Here is a 23,592-nt window from a genome sequence, read left to right as displayed (position 1 = left end):
CGGATAAACTCAGTCAATGCCGGAAACTCACTTTTGGTTGTCTTTCGCAAAAAAAAAATTACATTAAGGTGTGATTTCACAAAAAAAATTATATAAGGTCATTTCTCGCAAAAAAAATTACATTAAGGAGTGATTTCAAAAAAAAAAGTTATATAACGTCATTTCTCGCAATTTGAATTATAAAAAATCATTTTTAGCACATTTGCCTAATAAAAAACAAATTTTCCCAAGAAAAATCTGATATGGAAAAAAACACGTGCACTTTAATTTAATTTTTCATTTCCCTGACGTTGCACCCGCCCACCCACGCACTCTGTTTCCAAGAAATAAAAATAAACAAAGGTGGCTTCTCGCTTCTCTCTCAGAGCATCTCTCCTCTTTTTAAGCTTAAAACAACCAACTCCGCCATTTTATTCATTTTCCCATTTTTCAATTCACAAGCGTCCCAAAATTCCCGAAAACCCAGTCAAAACTTAGACATTTTCCCCCTTTGCGGTTTTCGGGAGCTAGGGTTTTCCTCTCACCTCCCATCTTCTTTTTCTTTTACTACTGTTGTTGTTGTTGGTGATTCAAAGTGTAACACTTAAGCTACAACAATGGCGGCTCACTCTTCTCTCCTTCGATCTGCTCCTTCTTCTTCTCTCTTCGGTTCCTCTTCCTTTTCTCGCTCTTCCGATCTTTCTAAGGTTTTCTCTACTTTTTTTTTTTTGTTTAATTTTTTGTTTGTTATAATGTTTGTTTGATTTTCATTGATCCAGTTCTTCGATTATTGATTGTTCATGTTTTTTGAATTTCAGGCGATTTCCAGTCATAACATTAGCTCATTGAAGATTCAGACTAATGTTTTCGGCGCTGCTGTTCATTGCGGATCTTCTTCTATTCGGTTCGAAATCTACTGCCTCGTTATTTTCTCCGTCATTTTTGAATTTTGATGAGATTTACTTCAATGAAATAATTAATACAATAGGATATTTGATATTTCATGCGTTCATTTTTCATAGAAAAATATTTTTTACGTGCGATTTTAGTGTTCATTACAATTGCATTCGTTGTGTAATAAAACGCAAATGTTGAAATCCTCTGCCGAAAGTTTATACTTCCTTATTAACCTATGAAACTTGTCAAAGCATAGAAAAAACAGGCATATTATGTTAACATCTTTTTTATATTTTGGTTATGCACAAGAATTTAATATGTTCAAGTTTGAGATGTAGAGGAAATGTATCGTATTTGTTGGAGGAAAAATGATGTCATATTTGGTTTTCAGTCCGGTGATATAATTGTCAGTGGTGTGTACTTTGGCATGTTTATGAGCTAAGTAGTGAATTTTCCGTGCCTTAAGCAGGAAATGTAGATCGACAAACGTGCAGCCAATCAAAGCAACAGCTACTGTAATCCCACCAGCAGTTCAAGGTTTGTGGCTTCTTTTTTATTGTTATTGTGTATTTATCAATATCATTGTAGCTAATAAGGTTTATTGTTTTGTTTTTCTTAGAGTCAAGGAGTGGTGGCAAGACAAAGGTTGGAATTAATGGTATGTTCTGTTTCATTTGTTTGGGACCTTGGTGTAAAGAATGATTGTTTACAAACTGTTGATGAATTAGGCTTCTTTTTACCTGTGTGCATCGGTTAACCCCTTAGCCATCATCAAAGGGTGAAAATCACAAAAAGAACTTATAAAATATCAACAATGTGTAAGCCCATTTGGATTTAGAAATTAGTAGTAAGAAATTCGGATTAAACTAACCATTTGGATTTAGATTGCAAAAATGCTTGGTAAGCCCACACCCACACCCCTCTTCTCTCGGAAGCCTAACTTATGAAGCTTCTTCTTCAGATGTCTTCTGTTGGACATTGCTTCGAATGCTGAAAAAATATCAAAGTCTCAGAAATTAGTTGATGTACTTGGCCGTCAACATCAAATTGTTGTATGCTTATTCAGAGGGTGAATAGAAAATTTGTGAGCATGTTTGGTTAATAGCGGATTGAAGAGCTTTTAGCGGATTTGGGCACTATTAGAGGTTTGACCACTCCAATCCGTTAATTCACGTGTTTGGTTGTAAGCGGATTTGAATAGCGGATTGGTCCCAAAACTCTAATTTCAAAATGCTGGATAAAGGAGCTTTTTCACTTAGCGGATTGTAAAATAAATACTAAAAGACAATTTTACCCCAATCTGTATCTTGTTCGGCTGTTCTTCATTCCTTATCTCCGCTTTTATCTTCTATAAGAAGGATTATAGAATGCAACTTTTTTTGGTACAAATTACAAGTATATACCGTAAAATGGTCTGACACAAGGTTGTACAAAGCAAAATAAAATTAAAAAATCCCCACTTAGAAAAATAAAAAATGCTAAATTGATCTTATATGAATTAAGTAATAGGAAGTACTTCGTATAAAATTAATCCAGGTTGTTTGACTACTTATTTATTCGATGGTTGTTAAAGGTTTAATGGGTGAGTAGGGTATGTTTAGTTATCAAACTAGGTGAATTTTACAAATTTTTGCTTTTTTAATTAATTGCTTATAATTAAATTATAAAGTGTTCAAAATAAGTAGTACTTGGTACTACGTATATGTTTATAATTTCATTACATAAAACTAATTTACTTTTAATAAAATTCAACAATAAATTAGGACAAGGTCCTATTTGGTCATTTACACAATCAAACCGCTAACTTAAATCAGCTACTTACCAAACACTTTTATACAACCAACTAATACAATCAGCTAGTCAAATCAGTTAATAGAAAACAGCTAGTCAAAGCTGCTAATACAATCCGCTACAGCTAACAACTAACCGCTGATTGCCAAACAGGGCCTGTGTCTAGATTGAATTTATGGAGATAAGGGGATTTCAAATTGGGTAACCAGAAAAGTTGTGTTTATGCCCCCTCTCCCTCCTGTTCATTGGCTTAAGCCAAAAGTGATGGAGAAGGGCTGGAGCGCTGGAAGATTGTTTTGATTTATATGGTTGATTGATTTGACTTTCTTTGAAAATACACATATGTTCCGTCATTTACAATAATATAATTGTTCTAAAATAGTATTAGCATTGACAAATGCCCCTTTAATTGTTTGCTTGATTTGCTCCTTGTCCTAGATTTTCAATGTTAAAATTCAAATACATGCTATATCGTTGATGTGCCTACTGCTTAGTATTGAACTAAAGTTGTCTTTCAATGAAGTAATTACTGCCGTGAAGGTGGTTGGTTGATGAGAAAACAATTTTTGATGTGTATAATGAATCAAAGTGCTCAGCTCAGTTCTATATATTTTAAAATGGAGGATCATTTGACATATTGCTGTCCTGTTATTAAGCATTTTTCGACTTCGTATTATATGGTAACAAATTGATGTATGGTTGTGATGTTTTTAATTTATAATCTGATACGAAGTAACAGCTGCGCATTGTTGTTTGAAACAAGAATCTGGACTCGTACTGAATTACTGATATTGGATTTCTATGGGTTGTTACAATATATTACAAAATAAATAATGTAGCCTTGTAATATTGTAGGTTTCGGTCGAATTGGAAGGCTGGTTCTACGGGTAGCAATTTCTAGGGATGATTTGGAAGTGGTGGCAGTGAATGATCCTTTTGTTGATGCCAAATACATGGTAGGAAAGTTTGTTTCTGTTTTTTTTGCTCACTATTAATTACAGTTGCGTTTCTTGTCATCACAAGAAGTATAATTGGATGTCGCCCTTTTTGTTTTTCATCCCTATTATTCAGGCCTATATGTTCAAGTATGACTCAACACATGGACCTTTCAAAGGAACCATTAATGTTGTGGATGATTCAACTATTGAAATCAATGGAAAGCAGGTTAAAGTTACAAACAAAAGGTATTAGCCTGACATGCACCCTAATGTCGTATATTTGATTGGGATGACTGCTGTTATATGAACTTAGAAAAACATGATCACCGCCCTTGTACTTCTTTCCCAATATCTAATGCATTTGCCATGCAGAAATCCAGAGGAAATCCCTTGGGGTGATTTTGGTGTTGAGTATGTTGTTGAATCTTCAGGCGTTTTCACAACATTGGAAAAAGCAGCTGCACACAAGAAGGTTGGTGCATTGTTATTTAACCTTTGTCATATTCCGATTTCTGATCTCACTTGATCTCATATCTGGTACTGGAGTGCACTTCAACTTATCTGTGAAGCATTGTTCTGCAGGGAGGTGCTAGAAAGGTGGTTATATCAGCTCCATCAGCTGATGCACCAATGTTTGTTATAGGTGTAAATGAGAAAACATACAAGCCAAACATGGATGTTGTCTCTAATGCAAGCTGTACTACCAATTGTCTAGCACCATTGGCAAAGGTGTGTTTTAATTTCTATTGTTCATTTGCTTCTTCACTGACAAATCTTGTTATCTTTCTGGAAAAATATGTAAGGCTTTGGCTTGTTTTAGTGATCTTATTGTAGTGGAATCATGTTTTTTGTGACTCTTCATTTATAGACATCCATGTTTTTTCATGTTCACTTTTAGTTGATTCTCTTTGAATACACATCATCCACGTTTTTTGTGAGCATGTTTTGGATTCTATGTAAGCATCATCCAAGGCTAAATTTACATTCACCTTTACCTTTAAACAGACCTAAAGGCATCATGCCCTTAGGTGTGACTATAAATGATGTAGATCCAGTAAAGTCAGGCATATCCATAGAATCATAACATAAAATCTAATCACAAATAAGTAGTTTGGCAAGCACAATGCTAAGTTCATATTGAATCGGAATGGAAATTAGTAAAGATAAGAAAAGACTAAAAGGATATGGTTATGTCAAGTCACCTTACACAAAATAAGGTTATGTCAAGTCACTTTGAATAAGGTGTCTATTGTCTAATCAAAATTTCAATAACATGATTGTTTTTCTCATATATATTCTGATATGATTTGAAATTTTTCGCAATCTATAAATTATCTAGACGAGCTAGCAGCCTAGCAGTTTTTCTATCTAAATAATTGTTGCGATGACCTGGCTGTTTTTTCTTTTGAGAACTGGGTTTTCATTTTCTCAATATGTTGTTCTGGTGCAGGTTGTACACGAGGAGTTTGGCATCCTCGAGGGTTTGATGACAACAGTCCATGCAACTACAGGTTTCTTTACTAATCTTGTTTACCTTCCTATATCTTTTGACAGCTTTGCTGATACTAGTTTTTGGATTTCAGCGACTCAGAAAACTGTTGATGGACCATCGATGAAGGATTGGAGAGGAGGCCGTGGAGCTAGTCAAAACATTATCCCTAGTTCTACTGGTGCTGCAAAGGTATAGACATAGATAATTTAGATTTAGGTGTAAATTGCTGATATGATCTGAGTCTAAAACACTTTATTTTACCATAATATTAATATTACTTTATTGCCTACAGTTGTATACAATCACAATATAAAGTTAACAATAGTCCTATTCGATGAGCTTTTTTCTGGAGTGTACAACTGCATAATTCCATTTAAAGAAGGATACAAAGTGTAATGTAACTAATGAAAAATTAAGTTACAAATGGTTTGCTTGTTTGTCTACCATCTTGAATATCTGGCAATATTTTCTCTGTGAAATGCTAATATTATTATAACAGATGGAGTCCACTCAATTGTTAGCTACTCCGTAAGTGAAATATACCACAATAATTAAATATGCTAAAAACAAGCTGTATAGGGTCATTGGTACACTATTACTAGCTCGTCATCTTTACTGAAGTGGTTCAAATGTGCACAGGCTGTTGGAAAAGTCCTTCCTGAACTCAATGGAAAACTTACTGGAATGGCATTCCGCGTACCAACAGCGAATGTTTCTGTTGTGGATTTGACTTGTCGACTTCAAAAGGAGGCTAGCTACGAAGATGTTAAAGCTGCCATCAAGTATGTTATCTGATTATTCAATAGAATTTCTGCCTGCTCCACATTCTGGTGACTGACGAAGTGACAATGCCTTTAATGATTCTACTTTCTCAAATAATTGCTCCATATAAGATTTTACACTTCCCAATGCACAACTTTTACTATTAATATCTTTAGTCCTCAATATGTAAAAATTAAAATAAATAAATAAGTTATGTCTTAAAAGTATATATTGAGAAGAATCTAATAAAATCCAACTATTTTTCCTTACAAAAAACTATTTAAAGGAGATTGAGTGAATATTATAAAACTAGAAATGAAGAAAGTATTTGAGAATGGAGGATGTATTAATTTTTGGATGGTTAGGTTTTTATTTTTGTGTTATTACCTGACAATGTTTTTGTTACAGGTTTGCTTCAGAGGGCCCATTGAAGGGTATTCTTGGATATACAGAGGATGATGTTGTTTCAAACGACTTCACTGGTGATACAAGGTGGGTCTTGATTTTATTCTTAATCTCGTGCAATGCACAGAGTCTTAAAATTCCTTTCCAGTTTGAATCAAATCTTTTATGTGTGCATACATACCACTATATTCTCATACTTGGTGAGGTATAATGTTTTCAAGTTACCATCCTGTGTTGTAGTTCTTGTTAACCTCGAAGTGAAAAGATTCTGAAGTTTTACTTTTTAGTATCACCGTGCCTAACTTCAAAACTTGTGTTACTATTCCAGATCAAGCATATTTGATGCCAAGGCTGGGATTGCTCTGAGTTCCTCATTTGTGAAACTAGTTTCGTGGTATGACAACGAATGGGGCTACAGGTATAGTTTTATGCTTTCTTTTCTTCTCACCAAGTAACTTGAGCAAGAGTTGTGCCTTGTTTTTGTAGTGTTCAAGTTTTTCAAGTGATAACATGTTTTTTTCCCTTCTGCCTGTTGTAGTAACCGAGTTTTGGACTTGATTGAACACATGGCATTGGTCGCTGCCATATAGATTCATTTAAAGCAAGGACAACAGTATTACTACTCGCAATGTTTTCATTGGAAGGGCCTTGGTTTTGAAGTAGGTAGAGATTGATGCTATAGTTCACATAAATTTTGTTCCTTAAGACCTTTGAGATGCCAGATATTGAAATAAGGATTGGTCGTAGCTGCAGCCAGAATCACTGGCACTATATGTAGATTCGCAATTATGAATTTTGTATTATTGGGTTCGTTTTATCCGAATATTGTATTTTGCCTGGTGTTCTCTAAATATAGAGAACATTTTAGGTTTCCGGGCAACATATGTGGCTGCCTAGTTCCTGCTGGAAAATAAATAACATTCAAAATTGTTTCGATAAAATTGATTTACAAGCAATTTGATTGAAGATGAGATGTTTCTCTTTCCTGCTGGAAAATAAATAACATTCAAAATTGTTTCGATAAAATTGATTTACAAGCATTTTGATTGAAGATGAGATGTTTCTCTTGCGGCTTATTTGACGGCCAGACAAATGCATTATGCATGAAAGTTGAACACATGCAAATGCATGAATCAGTGCGCCTTTGCAAATGCATGAACCAGTGCACCATCATAAATGTATGACCAGTTTAGCCACACTCATTTCATTTTGACCCTTATGTTAATTGTGTTAGCTATATGGACCATCCAGACTTCAAGTTTGGATTCGAACCAATATGTGAATCGTGTACTTTCTCCGGTTTTTTACTTGCACTATTTGTTGTTTCACGCTTACTGATGTAAACATTTAGCCATTAATATTTTTAATTATACATCAGTTGAAATTATAAAAAGTTGATTTTTTGAAAATATATATCAAGACAAATTTAACAAAATTTCACGTGACTATAATTCATTATGTATAAATCACAAAGTTGATAAGTAGAATGTTTGAATAAATGATGCAAAAAAAGTAGGAGAAAGTATGTTGTACCCAAATTAGTAGAGCTGCTCAACTTGACCCCTGACAACACTCGTTAAGTATCCAAGTTTACAAAATCTTGTTTATAAGAGGTGTACAATAATTTATTATACACCAAGCCTAACTAACAGGCCTTTATTGTTTTGGGCTGAACCTCTCACGCGTGAGTAGGAATACGGAGTACTCTGCAACGTTCTTCTTCTTCCTTTCTTTTCTTTTTTGGTCTCCCTCCTTATCAATATCAAATCGAGCCATCATGTTATTTTGTGGATTATAAAATTTTATTAATTAATTTGGGAAAATATGCTGGTTGGAGAATCCGACCTCATTGAGTTTATAGATGGGAAAAATATGCTGGTTGGAGAACATAGCAGCTTCTTGCCTTCTTCAGACTACTACATTAGGTTCACCTTCACCCCAGATTGCAGCTAGTTACAAAGAAGAAAATGCCATCAAGTTTAAATTGTCGTGAAGTACGTAGTTGTTGATTTTTTTATTTTTTTTTTTTTTTTGACGGGGAAGAACAATTTCATTAATAATCAGTCATACGGCATCTACAATGATAAAATAGATCTGTATACCACAGATTCAAAGAAAATACATAACTGTTACAATCAAAACAATTACTATTCTGCATCCTAAAGCACATTTCGTACTCCACCGCTTCTACCTTAACGCGAGCAGTGGTTTTCGATGTTTTCGCATCTTTCCAAGTAGAGCCCTTCGCATTTTGCGCACGAATTGTTTTGATCGACGAGTTGATGATAAACCCTAAACCTGTATGAATCCAAATCTCCTTCCCAATTATTGAAACCCTAAAAAATTCCCATACATGTATGAGAATCAAGAACCTAGAAAACTCTAGGAAAAACCCAAATAAGTTGGGAACAACCCAAGAATAAATTGGGAACAAAACTAAAACAAGACAAACCATAAAGAAAAACAATGAAACACAAGAAGAAGTGTCGGAAATAGTCTAATTTCCGAAGAAATTAGACTATTTCCGAAGAAATTAGACTATTTTCGAAGAAATTAGACTATTTCCGAAGAAATTAGACTATTTCCGACCTAAGCGGCAAAAAAAACTGAAACCCTAAAAGATGAGAGAGAAGAGAGAAAAAGAAGAGAGAGAGAGAGAGAGAGGGGGGGGGTTAGTTGTTGAATCAATTACTAACAATGTTTAAGAATCAACATATATGTGTTATACTAATTTAAGAAATTTAAGATAAAAGTTAAGATAAAAGTTTGATAACTTTTACTATATCAAGGCTAACTTTTAATTAAAAAAAGCATAACTTTAACTTTTTTTACTAAAAAATGCTAAAATTAAATACTCCTTAAAAATTAAGAATATCAATATAAAAGTTAGCCCTAGTATAGTAAAAAGTTAACCAAAGTTTTATATCAGTTTACCTCATTTTTACTACAAGAACACTAACTTTTAATATAAAAAGGCTATTTTTTAATGCAAAAGGTTAACTTTTACCTTTTGTTTACTTCTAGGGTTTCACTTAAGTGAAAAATTAGGAATATCAATACACTCCATAAAAGTTAAGAATATCAATGTAAAAGTTAGCTCTGATGTACTAAAAGTTAAGAAAAATCTTGTATCAGTTTACCTAATTTTTACTGTATCAAGGCTAACAATTTCATTAAAAAAAATAACAATTAGTTTATTTAATACTATATTAATATGAGTGGCAATGGGTAATTTTCAAACTGCACATTAGTTAATAATTTTGATTTTTAATGCCAAAAACTAAAAAAAGAGTTGTACTTAGATGCAATAAATAAAAGGGAGTCACTTTGTAATATACGTCGCATTAAATATTTTGCAATCATTTTTGTTTCCAAGAAATATAAATGAGTGGTTACACTTAATTTCTAAAAGAGCATTAAATTAAAATAATTCAAAAAAAAAAACATCTAAAGTTTTGAAGTGAAAGAAAAATTGTGCTTTAGTATAATACTAGATTAGGTCCCGTGCATGCACGGATATTCGAAAAATATTATTTAACCATCTTTTTTATAAAATATTGTCCCTTAAAGCTTAATGCGTAATTATAAATCTTCAACGTACTAATTTAATCATCTAATGTATTTTATATGTTTAATATGATAATTTAACCAAAATATTCGATATGCTTAATAGGTTAATTTGACCAAAATGTTGATTAAATATATTTTCTATTATTGATATGAATATTTGACTAAAATATTACCAAAATCGTCTAATATTGATATAATCTATAACCCTATAATTTTTTTCATACATAAAAATTTATACAAATTAGAGAAAATAAAATAAAATAAAGAGATATGTTATTTTAGTAAAGAGGTTTTTGGTGGACAAATTTTGCACCAGAAAGTGACATGTATCATTTCTGGTGTCTGTTTTAGTATAATGTAATAAAATAAATATAGAAGTTTTGAAAAAGTGGTGGAGCTTATCGTTGAAAATTATACGGGACACAACTTATGATGCTAACATAACTTAAATCCCGACTTTCAAGTTAATTAAAAACGAACTCGCTTGGGCTTAAATTCAAAAGGCCTATATCCACTTCATAATTTGACTATTAATTAGTTTAACACACATTTTTAATACTCCCTCCGTTCCTTAATGTTATTTCCGGATGGATTCGGAGAGGGGATTAAGAAAAATAGAATCTTGACATAATTAGGTGTAAGATATTTTATTTTTTGGAATAAATGAAAGAGAGAGAAAATAAAGAAAGAAAGGAAAGGGAGATATTTTATTAAAAAATCTCTATTATATAAGTGAAGAGGTGAGGGTGTTTGAGTAATTCCACTTTGGTGTCCCACAAGGATTTTACTAAACTACCCTCTATGTTATTTAAGCAGAATTATTAATTTTCAATTAACTTGATTGCCTAAATCAATTAACTTGATTGTCTAATTAATATTTAGTAACCATAAATATAAGATATATATGGCTAAATATGATATAGAGAATAATATACAAAGTATACATATAATCTATTAGTCAAATTGAAATTGAAAAGGGTCCAAAGACAAATATACTCGATTATATCAAAGCTTCATGCATGATTTTACACAATTTTATTTTACAATCCCCATTTGATGTATATTGTGAGAGTTTCTAATATTGTACTTCGTATTTAGTTGTCAAACAAAAGAACGTAAAAAAATTTGTATATGGTTCATTTTTTTTTATATATGGCCTGATCACAATTAATCTCGTGTTAATTTTTCTTTCTTTTCGATGTCAGTCGTCCCTCAAGTCGTTCATAATCAAGAAGAAGCTCGCGAAGAAGATGAGGCACAATCGCCCATCCCGTTCCAGAGTATGCTCACCGATGGGGTGTTCAAAAATACCCGACCCGCATTACCCGACCCGTTGACCCGGCACAAATTATGCGGGTAATTTGCTGATTTTTCTGAAATAAACGGGCCGGGTACCTGACCCGGTAAATATTCCAAGTACCGGGTCGGGGCATGGGCCGCTCTTTTGTTTAAATAGGTACCCGGATACCCGTTAAAAACAAAAAAAAATATTTAAAAACATATTTTTATGCGTTAAAATTACTGATGTTAGACATTAAAATTGTAGATTAGTCGCTGGAAGCTGGGAAGTAGATGAATAATTTTCATTGTAGATTAGTCACTGAGAGCAACTCCAATGGTTATAAAATGGACCTGCTCACAAAAAAAAAAGAATATGTGAGCAGGTAGCCTACCATTGGTACAACAATGACATAAGCAGCTGTTAAAACCTTGTAGCTATTTTGGGCTACGTAGCTCAAAAAAAATATAGCTCAAATAAATAAATTATTTAAATTAAATATTATAGGGAGCTACAAAGTGTTGTAGCCTACCAATGTGATAACTTGTAGTTTTAATCAATTGTAGCTAGAAATTTGACGTGGCAAAGTTAGCCACAACATCTCGTAGCTCACCATTGGAGTTGCTCTGATTTCAAACATTAAAACTACTTTTCTTATGTGATGATTAACCTTTTTTTAAGCATATTTGATATTTGAAAGATGAAGTGATCTTTAAAACATCTAAACGACAAAGATCTCTAACGACCAATTTGAATGTGATAATGTATTTATCGAATATGTATGAGATTTTTTAATAATAAAAGAAAACGGGTACCCGTTGATCCGACCCGGGTTAACCGGGTATCTGATTATTCCGGGTCGGGTCATGGGCCGGCAAAACAACTACCCGCAATTCCGGGTACCCGTATTTTTGGGCACCCGTTTAGCCGGATACCCGGTAATGAACACCCCTACTCACCGACAACACTATCAGGTATAATTTCTCCGTTAATTAGTCCTTTTTTTCTTCTGATTCTGATTAGTTTGGTTCGTGTGAATATTCACTCATTTGTTGATTTTATTTTGAAATTTGAAGGTACAATACGAAACGCATGCATTGGCGCTGTACCAAGCTCGGGTTCTGAGATGTTTTCCAATTTCTAGAGTATTTTGTTTTTCAATTTCAGTAATAGTATTTTGTTTTTCTGATTCAAACTTTTTTTTGCTAATTTGTTAAATATATTCTTTAGTTTTCAATTTTTTTTGGTAATTTGCTAAACCCCAAAAGAATCTTTATAATTCAAATGGTTAATGTAAATGTTGAATATTTTCTTGATTTTCATTTAAGTAATGTGTATTTTAAGAAGGAAGAAGATGGTGGCGGGAAGAACTCATTAATGGAGGTAGTACAATTAGAGATATATAGATGTAGAGAAGAAGAAGATTAGGGAAGAGATCATTGCTTCGCAGATCATGCGACGTTGATAACTCGAAGCCAATGTTAGAATAGAGATTATGATGGAGGAACAAATCATGGGTATGAGGCATTTTTATAGGAATTCTAATTATGTTGATCCTTGGAAGTACATTATTCAATATTTTTGCATTTTCATAAAATCGAGCAGGTAAGATTTGGGCTTAACACTTGAACAATATAACAAAATTCAAACACCTTAACCCAGTTGGCAGTACCTTTATGTAAATGTATGTATAACATTACTCCGTATAAGTTATCTATTATTCAGCTGTCACTCGCTTATTAAGATAAGTTTGGTCTGATGGTAAAGATTTTACAAGTTTATTTTCTAATAAGGGCGCATTAGAGGTGATACAAAGTAAGATATATACGGAATACTATTGTATAATGGAATAGAGATGATATGTACTCTCGCACGCATCGTGTATTCGTGTGCATATAACACTAGTCATAAAATAAGATGGGTGAAAGAATTGGGGAGTGTGAATGAATTAACGGATTTTTCATGAAATACCCCCGAGGTTTAAGTTTATTCACCAAATACCCTCATAGTTTCAGGTATTCACCAAATACCACTGAGGTTTCATTTTCTTGCATGAAATACCCATAATGACAGTTAATGACTTACGCCGTTAAGTCTCCGTTTGTGTGCTTTTACTATTTTACCCCTACTTCTGACGCACTTTGGAAAAGTGACCCCGGCCTTTCTTCTTCCTTCTCCCTATGTTATTCCCTCAAAAAACCCCAACCTTTCTTCTTCCTTCTTCCTATGTTCTTCCCAACAAAAAAACCCCCCAAAATGAAAATAAAAAAAATAAGTCAAAGGAACAACACACTGAAATGCGCAACTCTAATTAGCTTTGTCACACACTTGTCGCCTCTCTCTCTTTCTCTAACTTCGTGGCCGCAAGTCTAAAATCTCATAGACCCCTTAACAATGGCGGACAACAAGAGGAAATCAAGCGGCAACGCAAAGCAGTTGTAAAGGAGAGAGAAAACACCGAAGAAATTTAGCAGTAAAAAATCAAACCCTAAATCCTAAGGGAAGCGCCGCCGTGGTGGTAATGGAGGAGGAGGAGAGAGAATAATTGCGTAGGTGGATGAAATAAGGGTAGGATATAGGAGGAAATTAAATTGTAGAATGAGGGTATTTTGGGGAAAAAAATTGCCAAAAAAGGAAAAGATTCACAATGGGAAGAACAAAAAGGAACGCCAATTCGGAAAACGGAAAAAAAACATTTAGGAACGGAGGGAGTATTTAGTATAATTTTGCGATTTCGTGAATATTTTATATGTGAGGGAAAGTGTTTGTCCCATATGGGGAGAATGAGAGATGATTTAAGCACTAAACCACTTTATATACAAGCTAACATGATGCTTATCTTAATTGCATATGAATTTAAGATGAAATTTTCTCTGCGAGCCATCAACCTATTATTCCCTTGCACCTTTGATCTGTTGAGTTAGAGCCCTTCCAATCTTCACATCAATGGCATGAACAATATTTTATGTACTAAATCCGCAGACTTAATTTATAGAGGTATGTGCAGGTTTGCGGACAATTACTAAGATTTTTAAATGTCAAATTGGTTAGGGCTTTAGGAAAAAAATTAAATCAAGCAGATTAAGTTGCGATTTGACAATGAACATATGTGATTAATTAGTAACTTTCTGTAAAAATAAGTTTCACTCAATAACTACATACTAGAGAGCATAAAATATACGACAATGAATCTGTATAATTTTTTTCGGCAAGTACAATCAATCAATTATAATCGAAAAATCATAGTGTTTGTTTGGTTCATATGGGAAGTTTCATTTATTGTGACTGGGCTGAACTCATGAGGCTCAAGAGTCATGCATGACTAATAATAGTAGGCTTGGATCTGCCTTATTTGGGCCTTTTACCCGAAACATGAAAATTTGACCCGAAAAAAAATATACAATTACCCATTTACCCTCCAAAACGCAAACGCCTGTTGTAGTCATCTTCCCCAGTTGTTCAGTTTCATCGTCTACTTCTCAGCTTCGCAGTTTCTCTCTCCAATTATCAAAAATGACGAAATTAAGGAAGCTCAATCGGCCTACCGGCCACCGTATTTCTATGCTCAGGTTTTTTTCTCCTTTTATTTTCATTCAAATTAAATTAAAATTTGACAAAAATGTGGATAAATTTGAGCTCTTTTGTTCTTTTGAGTGTAGAACAATGGTTTCTCAGTTGGTGAAACACGAGCGAATCGAGACTACTGTTGCAAAGGTTAGTTTTCTCTTTCCTCACTTTTCACATTTTATTTGCAAAAATAAATATGTTTTTTTAGGGTTTATGATCCAGGGTTTAGCTGATTTTGAGTAATTCAATTTCAAACACGACCGAATTCTATATTAATAATATGAATTTCAATTTTTTTCCCTGTTTTGCAGGCGAAAGAAGTTCGAAGATTAGCTGATAATATGGTTCAATTGGGAAAAGATGTAAGTTTATGAAAAACAATTCAACTTATTTATTGTTGGTCATTTTTGAATCCTCAAATGTATTTCGTATTAATTAATGGTTTAGGTTGCATCTTAGTTGGTGGATTAGATTCTTTTAGTTTTTATTTTGTTACTTTGGTGGATTGATTAATGGAGATGTTTATGATCTGGCCTTATTCTGTTTCTTATTCGTAGGATGTAAATGTTTGAACCATTGGCCTTGTTTACCATAAACATCTCTCTGTAGTGATGATAGATCAATAAACACCCAATTGGAATAATTCATATGGCAGGGGTCGGGAATCTGGGGATGTCAGAGGCAATGGCGGATACATGATAACATAGTAGGGGTTGTAAATTTTTCCAAAAATCTACATTCTAGTGGAGTCAAATGACCACACATCTTGAACATTAGCTCCGCCACTGTGTTGAGGTGTATGCAATTATTGGGATATGAACTTGTGGAGTACAAGTCTTGAAACATTAATTTCTTTGAAGAATATGGTGGACAATGGTTCTTTAAAAGAATTTGTCAACCACAGGGTTTGACTATATAAACTATTCTACTAATTCTAGAGACTTATGGTTTGAGCCTTAAGGATGAAGATACAGTTTCTGTATATTGATGTTGGATGGACTTAATTGTTATCTGATTTTTGGTGTGGATAGAGAGTGTTTACTGTTTAAAGAGATGTTTCAAGGAGGATAAGATTAGTGTATGCTTATCTTAGTATGTATGTTGACAATTACCGTTGCCGTGATGGTTTTACTTCTCACTTTTATTAGGAGTGTTGGAAGTTTGTATTATGAGCTTGCTTCAGAAGTTCTTTGAGAATGGGAAAATTGATTAGAGTCTGATATCTACTGTCATTATTCTGGCCCCTAAGAACGGGTTTTCCGAGAAGGTGCAAATTTTGAGACCAATTCAAGTGCTTGTAAGATTTTATCAAAGTTCCTAGCTAATAGGTTACGTGCTATTTTTTATCTCCATTTCATTAGGCGAGAGAGCTTCTATTCTGGGGAAAGGCATATTAGATGCTACTTTTGTAGACATATAAGGCGGTTGATAAAGTGTGTCGGTATTATCTTTAAGCTTTATTCTCTGAAGGCTTATGATAGGGTGTGCTCGAGTTTCTTGGGTTAAGTCACAGGACATATCGACTTTAAGTGCTAGTTTCAAAGGAAATGCAGATTAAGATCTGAACTACAAATCTAACCAACAATTATATCAAAGTTAACACAACAGTAGGTCTCATTGATCTAAGGTTGAGTTTAGTTCTAACATAAGAATTTCATCTCATATAATACTAAATTTGTGACAGACCAGTTTCTTAGAATTCCAGGTAATGCTTTTAAATAGAATTTCCTTGGAAAGCGTAGCTTAAGAATCTGAAAGGCATGAAAAGTGAAAACCACTTTGCTTTGGTTATAATTAACTGGAAGCTTTAATATTCAAGGTAAAGAATGATCTCTAACCATATACTCACAATGTATAGAAATTTTAAAATTTCTTCTTTCCCTCTAAATTTATAAATTCCAAAGCAAAATCAAAATTTCTAACACCAAATAAAAAAGCATGGTCCAGAACAATTTAATTAAGAATAAGTTTGCAGAATCATGCATTGCGAAATATCCAGAGGTAGTGGTTTCTACAAAATTAGAATCCTCAAGAGCATGAACTATGTGTTGAAGAAAAGTGATTAAGGTTTAAGAAGTAATGGTAAGTCTCATGGTCTGTGAAACTGAATTGCATAACAAACAAAATGAAAGTAAGGGAGAAATAACACTTTTTCTGGGGTAAAGCAATTGTATCACTTCTTTACAAGGGAAACAAGCTAGTATATATTGTATTACTATATCACTGTACCTTCTGGACACGCCCAGTAAGTGCCATAACTCGACTCATTTGCCGAACACGTTCCAAACAGTGTGCTATTTTTTGAAGTTAGCTTATCCAAGGCTGGATAAGCTTCTTGCTCCAAAGTCCTCGCCTAATTGGAGGGGGAAAAAACAAAATCAAATTGAGGTAAAAGAATGTAGAGAAACTCAATGAAGACATGGTATCGACAAAGTTTCCACCCTTTAAAATAGGATAATTGGGAATACCTCATTGTCTAAGGAACTACAAGCTGCATCAAGGCAAGCCTCCAGTGCTATTAACTCAAATCGATGGACCTTCACCCCATCTCTACTCTTCAAATCTTCTTTTTCCTCCAAGGTATCTTTCTCATCATTCACCCTTTGGCTTGGAGGGAAACCACAAGGATCATCTGGCGGGCTGGCATATAGATTTTGCCACTCAGAACTATCTGCCCTACGTCCAACATCCTTCATAACCAAAAAATGAAGATGAATAAGAATGTGTAAGAAAGTCAACTTGCATAGGGAAACAACCAAAAGTGTATAGCATCTTATTTTTAATTTCAAAGAAACCAACCAAAACTCACATGTGAACTGAGATATACAGACAATTAGTTAATAAGCAACCACAATAGAATGATAGAGTTGACAATTCAGTGATGGAACAATATAAAAGCTAAAAGACGTAGAATCCAAGGGAAATTGAAAGAAGCTTGAAGGAGGTATTAGGCAATCTCTACTCAGGAATGACCCTTCTATGATTACAACAATTTCCACTCTTAGCTCTTGATGTTTTAGGCAAAGTGCTGTAACAATGAGTGATGGAATCAAGGACGGCAAGCCAGGGCTAGCAACGGAGGTTTAGCTGATGTATTACTTTGTATGCACAATGCCCCACGTTCAAACCTCAGATCATGAGCATTGGTTAGTTTTTTACCTTTATGGTTCAGATGGTTGTTTCCATGGTTGTGGGCTATCTTTTGCTGAATTTTACAAGTCAGTTGTCTTGGTAAGTTTTCTTAATATGCACACTGTCGTTCCCTTTCTTCCCCTTTCAGCTCCTTTTCTATTTGGTACGAATTTCTTTTAAATATTTCTTCTATTGGAGGGTTTGGTTTAAGGAAAGAAAAATTAAGAACTTAAGAAAGGTACATGTAAAGAAAAGAACCAAAACCTCCCATTTCTCCATTTTATTTGACTAGCTCACTAGACCAGGGAAGCATCCCATTCTAACTTTTCTCTTGAATCTCCACCCCTACGAGGCCACAACCACCTTCAATTTTCACAACTCAAATCACTAAGGATGATTGCTACTGAAGTAACAAATTTGAAATAAAATTCCCATGTCTGACCTCGACCAAACCCAATGGCTAGCATTCAGCGTCAACATTCTGGATTGTAGCAAGAACAAATTAAACTAGGACAGTTGGGCTTGGTGGCACATAGCTAAATTTTGATATACTCCATATTCCTTAACTGCTACAATCACACCATTATCACTACCACGTCTCCAAATATCAGTGTTCTTTAATTGTGCACCATAGCCTAAAATCGCACTTATCTACCAACACATATGGGTAAGGGGGTGACTATTCGCACTCCACCATAGCTAGAAGGGGAACAGGAATGGGATCAGATATACTCCATGTGTAAAGCGAGCATCAAGTTGCCTCCTCGTTGCCATAACGGATACATCAAGCCACTGAGATGTCAAGAATTAATAAATCTCACTCTTTCTCTCACTTTCAACCTCAATCTATATCTACCAAACACTGGCCAAACTAAAATCAAACTCAGGAACAATTACACCCCCCCCCCCCCCATTATTTATAGTTGTATAATATCCTGAATGAATGTAAAGGGTTTGGAGTGGGGAAAGTGATTTCGGGGGTTTGTTATGTCTGCTCACTCCTTGCCAATAGGCCAGTGGCTTGGTTGTTGTTTAGGCCCTTGTGGCCAGGTGTGTCTCTCTTGCCTTTCTTCTTTACTTTGGTGGTTAATCTGCTTGGTCATTATTAGAAGCAGCCTAGGTATGGATTTCAGAGGAAAGGGTTGGAAATGAGTATGACATGTTTGCTTATTGGTACATTTGAGACTTTTGTTCTTGTTGTCGTTAGAGTTTGTTTGTGTTATTCTATCATCAAAATTCAAGTTTTCGTCTTCTTCACTCAGATTTCAAAACTAAATCAAGACAGAACATTGGTAAGTGGTGAGCATGACTGCATGAGTAATACAATCTTATGGTTCTCTGACTGGTTGAGGAGGACTGATTTCTACCCATCTAAACATGACTTAGACTCATCTTCGATAGAGATATATTGATAGACATTATTGTATCCATTATACTCGTGTAAGACATTAATCATGAGTTTCTTAAGGTATTCAAGAATAAGGAACCATTTTCCCATTTAATTTTACCAACTTGTGTGTTTAGAATTTTGGATTCATGTTGATTATCACATCATTGTACTTCCTCTTGATAATCCCTAATGGACCTCTTTCTGTTAAGGTGTATAGCAAGACATGAGCTTGTCTCGTAGGGGTATCGAAATTGAATGTCCTGGAAAGTTTGTTAAGGCGATAACTTTCATCAGCCTCTTTGAAAACATTAGATTTTTTCCTGAAGAGTGCTATATAGCATAGAAAATGTTTTCTTAGAAGAGCACTACTCCAGGCTCTCTCTTTCCCTGTAGAAGGAGAATGATGTTAAAGCCCATATAGAGCTTGAATTGCTACGTTGTTGCATCATAATAGATTTGTTAGTGTGGTTGTCAATCTTGCCATAATATTTTGCAAAGCTGCTTTATTTAGACTTTGGGATAGAAAATGTGAGCTCAATTGGAACCTAAACCTGATATTGGAGGTTACATGCAACGTTTCCCTCCAGCTTGAGGATATATTCACTTTTATCTACCTTAGAATTTCAGTAACCTCAAGTTTGTCACGCAAATTGGAATTCAAATTCTCTGGTTTCTCTTGCTATTCTTTAAAGAGGTTGTGAAAGTTACGCTGGGGTGAAAATTCCTTGCCTTTTTTTGGTTTTACATATTCTGTGGCATTTAGTTCTGTACAGTATTTAAATTAATTGATTAATTAAAAGTCAGATGTATTCCTGGTTCCTGGTTCCTTTTCTATTCTGTTTCCGTGCTACATAGTTTAAAAATTACAAAGAAAACCTACCTAGCTGCTTCTTACCTGCTTCCCATTCGCCTGCACCGTCATCAGTTAGCCACAAAGGTGGTCAACAAGAAGACAGGAAGGGTAGGAGTAGGTCACTACAGCAGATAAATGTGATCAAGCTGCAGGGGAGTTGGACGGAGGCTCCAGATGTGATAAATCTAGCTTTTAATCATGGGAAAATAGATTTTCATGTTCCTTCATCTCTTGATTTCCATTGCACTTACAAAGTTACAAGAACCTCCATAGACCTGCATGTCCTGGCTATTCATGGAGCAAGGGTGACATCAAGGCTTCGTTTGGTTTGGTGTAAAACGTTATTGTAAAAATGATTTTCCATGGAAAACATTGTCCAAGGCTGTGTTACTCAGACACGAGTGTCGGTGTCGTGTCGGACAAGGTGTCGGAGTATATGACACTCCGATACAAATATTTGCAGACAACGGTCAAAGGAGTGTCTTGACTTGTGTTTTAGACACGGCTCCCATACAAAGTGTCGATAAAAAATTAGACACTTTTTAAAAATAAAATTGAAGTAAATCATTTTTTCAAAGTAAACATAAAAATAAAGAAAAAGATAAAATAATGCACGTGATAATAAAAATAAAGGAGTAGAGTTTTTTTTAAAAAAAACAAAAAAAAAAGAAAGAAATTGTGGGACAAACCCACGTGATTTGACAAAAAGTAGAGTCACATGGCTTTGTCTCCACTTTCCCCATTAGTTATTTTAAAAAAATAAAAGGCCCACCACTCCGCCAGCAAAAGCAGCAACACATAATCGCGTTAATGGAAGGAGAAGCAGTAGGTCAACCGCCGATGCAACAACCATGGCTGAATCTGAAGCATTCATCGATGAAAACAAGAATTGATAAGTGCTTTCATCTCGTTTTTTCTTCTACAACAAAAGCCCCAACATAGTTTTTCTTCTCTCGCTTTCCCGCACCTTCAATTGCTAGGGTTAGGGTTTCGAATTTGTGATTTCGACACCTGATTCCGAACACTTTCCCGACATCGGTGTCGACACCTCCTGGACACGTGTCGGCACCGACACCAGCCGTCCGATGAAGTGTCGGAGTAACATAGGTCCAAGGGAAAACACAATTCCAAACTAGTTTTCCTTTGTTTGGTTCCTTAAGGAAAATGGGAGAAGATGGTGAAGGTGGAGGGGAAGAAGGAGAGGGAGGTTAGGAGGAAAGGAGGAAAAGTGGTTTCCCTCCCTTTCAAATAGAAAAGTTATTTTCCACCTTTGAGGAGTTATGGAAAATTGTTTTCCATCTCTTGCCCAACCAAACGACGTAAAATGATTGAAAAAGGGAAAATCGTTTTCCATGAAAACATTTTACACCCTTAGAAGTGTTTGGCCATTTAGTCTTAGACCAAGGTTCAGATTAATTACGAATAATCAGTAAGATCAAGCGATCGGAACAGTTACCTGGAGCAATGTTTCCGATCAGTAAGTTCTAATCCTTATTAGGCTCACAGCTTACTCTTGACTGAACCTACAAGGTCACACCAATGATAGAAACAGATCGCCGAATTAAATGAAAAGGGAAAACGGAGCACAAGTGTTTACTGGAGTTCATCCTCTAGTGAAAAAGCTAATTTTAAATGCTTTGCTTTAGTTATTTTAGAGCTGGCTTCAATAAATTGTCTGAACTCTTAATCTTCAAAGTTCAAACCATTGTGCTATGAATTGCTAATAGGACAGAGGAACATAACCGTTACTTTTTTAGAATCTAGATATGGAAAAATGTTACATCTTGTTTAGATTCATATATTTTAACCCTCGATAACTTAAAATTGATCTTGATAATGCAATTTCAGGGCTCTCTTTGTGCTGCAAGACGTGCTGCTGCTTTTGTCAGGGGCGATGATGTTATTCACAAGTTATTTACCGAGTTGGCATATCGATACAAGTAAATCTCAAACCTGGCCTGTTGAGTCTGTTGACCTTTGGGTTGGTGGTCAGAACTTAAAAAGACTTAACTTATTATATTGCTGGGTGATATTTGAATTGTCTTGCAGAAACCGAGCTGGTGGTTACACAAGGCTGCTCAGGACACGTATTCGAGTTGGTGATGCTGCCCCAATGGCTTATATCGAGTAGGATTTATACCCTTTTCTTTCTTTTAATATTTTTTTAAACTGTTGGTGGCAGTAATGGATAATTTTTGTTTTACATTTGGTTCTAAACTTTTGTGTTTTAAATTTCGCTTGAATATCAGAATTTTGGCTGTAAATAAAACTTAAGGCAGCACTATAGCTTCTTTCTTGAGTGACTCTGGATTGTGGAATATGATAGTCTCCCCTTATGGTAGAATAAGAGCAGATAAGGGATTGTGTCTAGTTATAATTCAATTTTTTTAAAAATTCATATCTCTCCAATCTTTCCCATGTGATCCGTTGCCTGATTTCATCTGTTGTATAGATATGTGCTGCAGTCTACTCCCCTGTATGATATGGTACTTCATCCCGTTTAATCTGTCTCTCTCTGTATGTGTCTAATCTGACATTATTTTTCTTATGTTATTTTGAATAGGTTTATTGACAGAGAAAATGAGCTTAGGCAATCAAAACCTCCAAATCCGCAACCACCACAGAGAGCGCCCTTGGATCCCTGGACAAAGTCGAAACTTTGCAGACAATATGCCCCTCCTAAAGAGGAGAAGATATCTGATTCTGATATTTAGTATAATCTGCGATTTGGTGATGGCGCAATATATGAGTTTTGGCGATTTCATATGCTCAACACTAAATGTTAATTCCAGAGATTTTGTAGCAAATGAGTGATCGGTTGATCTGTGCTAGTGGGATTGTGCGTAGTTAATAGTTGGGGGGATTTCTCCAAACATTACGCTTAATTTATCTTGTTTTAATTTTAGGTTAGGAGATGGTGCTGAATCTGCTTTCAGTTGGGTGAATTCCGTTGAGAGAAAACCACTCTCAACTTTCTTCTTGTAGTTGCAAATTACTTGTTGTATGACTTATAGAGAAAACCACTCTCAACTTTCTTCTTGTAGAGAAAACCATTAAAAAATGCAAAAGTAGTTGCAAATTACTTCTTGTATGACTTATAATAAAACTTGCAAATTCGGCAGTTGCTTTTTGAATTTATAAAAAGATATAGTCGGTGTATTTAATTACTGAACTTAGGCTCTGTTGGCAACATTAGCTGAAAATGGACTGAAACTGATAAGGTAGCTGAAATAGGTAAGATAACACATGAAATTATTAAGGTGTTGAAACTGATAAGATATTTGTTTGCATTACCTGTTTGGTAAAACTAATTTCTAAGTAACTGAAATTTTTAAACATTACTTATTAATATTTACGCACCTAAATATTTAATTATAAGTATAGTTGCAAATAACTCCTAAACTTTTTATACGTAGTATTTTATTGAAAATTTATAATGTGAATATTTATACAACTTTAAATATAACCTTATTTAAGTGAAATAATTAAATAATCCCAACCCTTCATCAAAACCAAAGAATTTTTCTACCCTAAAAA

At 34.5% G+C, this 23,592-nt stretch overlaps 2 protein-coding genes across 2 annotated transcripts; both read left to right on the top strand.

Moving 5' to 3' along the window:
- The first annotated feature begins 363 nt into the window (after nucleotides 1–363).
- Nucleotides 364–7,230, top strand: LOC110803273 (glyceraldehyde-3-phosphate dehydrogenase GAPCP2, chloroplastic). Its single transcript, XM_022008769.2, has 14 exons — nucleotides 364–686; nucleotides 798–883; nucleotides 1,346–1,413; nucleotides 1,496–1,534; nucleotides 3,523–3,623; nucleotides 3,739–3,851; nucleotides 3,978–4,077; nucleotides 4,188–4,334; nucleotides 5,056–5,116; nucleotides 5,189–5,286; nucleotides 5,737–5,879; nucleotides 6,268–6,351; nucleotides 6,593–6,682; nucleotides 6,803–7,230. Exons 1-14 carry the CDS (start codon nucleotides 597–599, stop codon nucleotides 6,852–6,854), a joined length of 1,272 nt encoding a protein of 423 aa, XP_021864461.2. The 5' UTR covers nucleotides 364–596; the 3' UTR covers nucleotides 6,855–7,230.
- A 7,330-nt stretch (nucleotides 7,231–14,560) lies between these two features.
- On the top strand, nucleotides 14,561–23,227 carry LOC110803279 (uncharacterized). Its single transcript, XM_022008780.2, has 6 exons — nucleotides 14,561–14,682; nucleotides 14,773–14,827; nucleotides 14,992–15,042; nucleotides 21,904–21,995; nucleotides 22,105–22,182; nucleotides 22,619–23,227. The coding sequence occupies exons 1-6, from the start codon at nucleotides 14,627–14,629 to the stop codon at nucleotides 22,767–22,769; spliced, it is 483 nt and encodes a 160-aa protein (XP_021864472.2). The 5' UTR covers nucleotides 14,561–14,626; the 3' UTR covers nucleotides 22,770–23,227.
- The last annotated feature ends 365 nt before the right edge of the window (nucleotides 23,228–23,592 follow it).

The sequence above is a fragment of the Spinacia oleracea genome, chromosome 1, assembly GCF_020520425.1.
Source record: "Spinacia oleracea cultivar Varoflay chromosome 1, BTI_SOV_V1, whole genome shotgun sequence".
In the NCBI taxonomy this organism is placed as follows: Eukaryota; Viridiplantae; Streptophyta; class Magnoliopsida; order Caryophyllales; family Amaranthaceae; genus Spinacia; species Spinacia oleracea.
The sequence above is the reverse complement of the archived record's forward strand: the minus strand, read 5'-3'. Positions and strand labels throughout refer to the sequence as shown.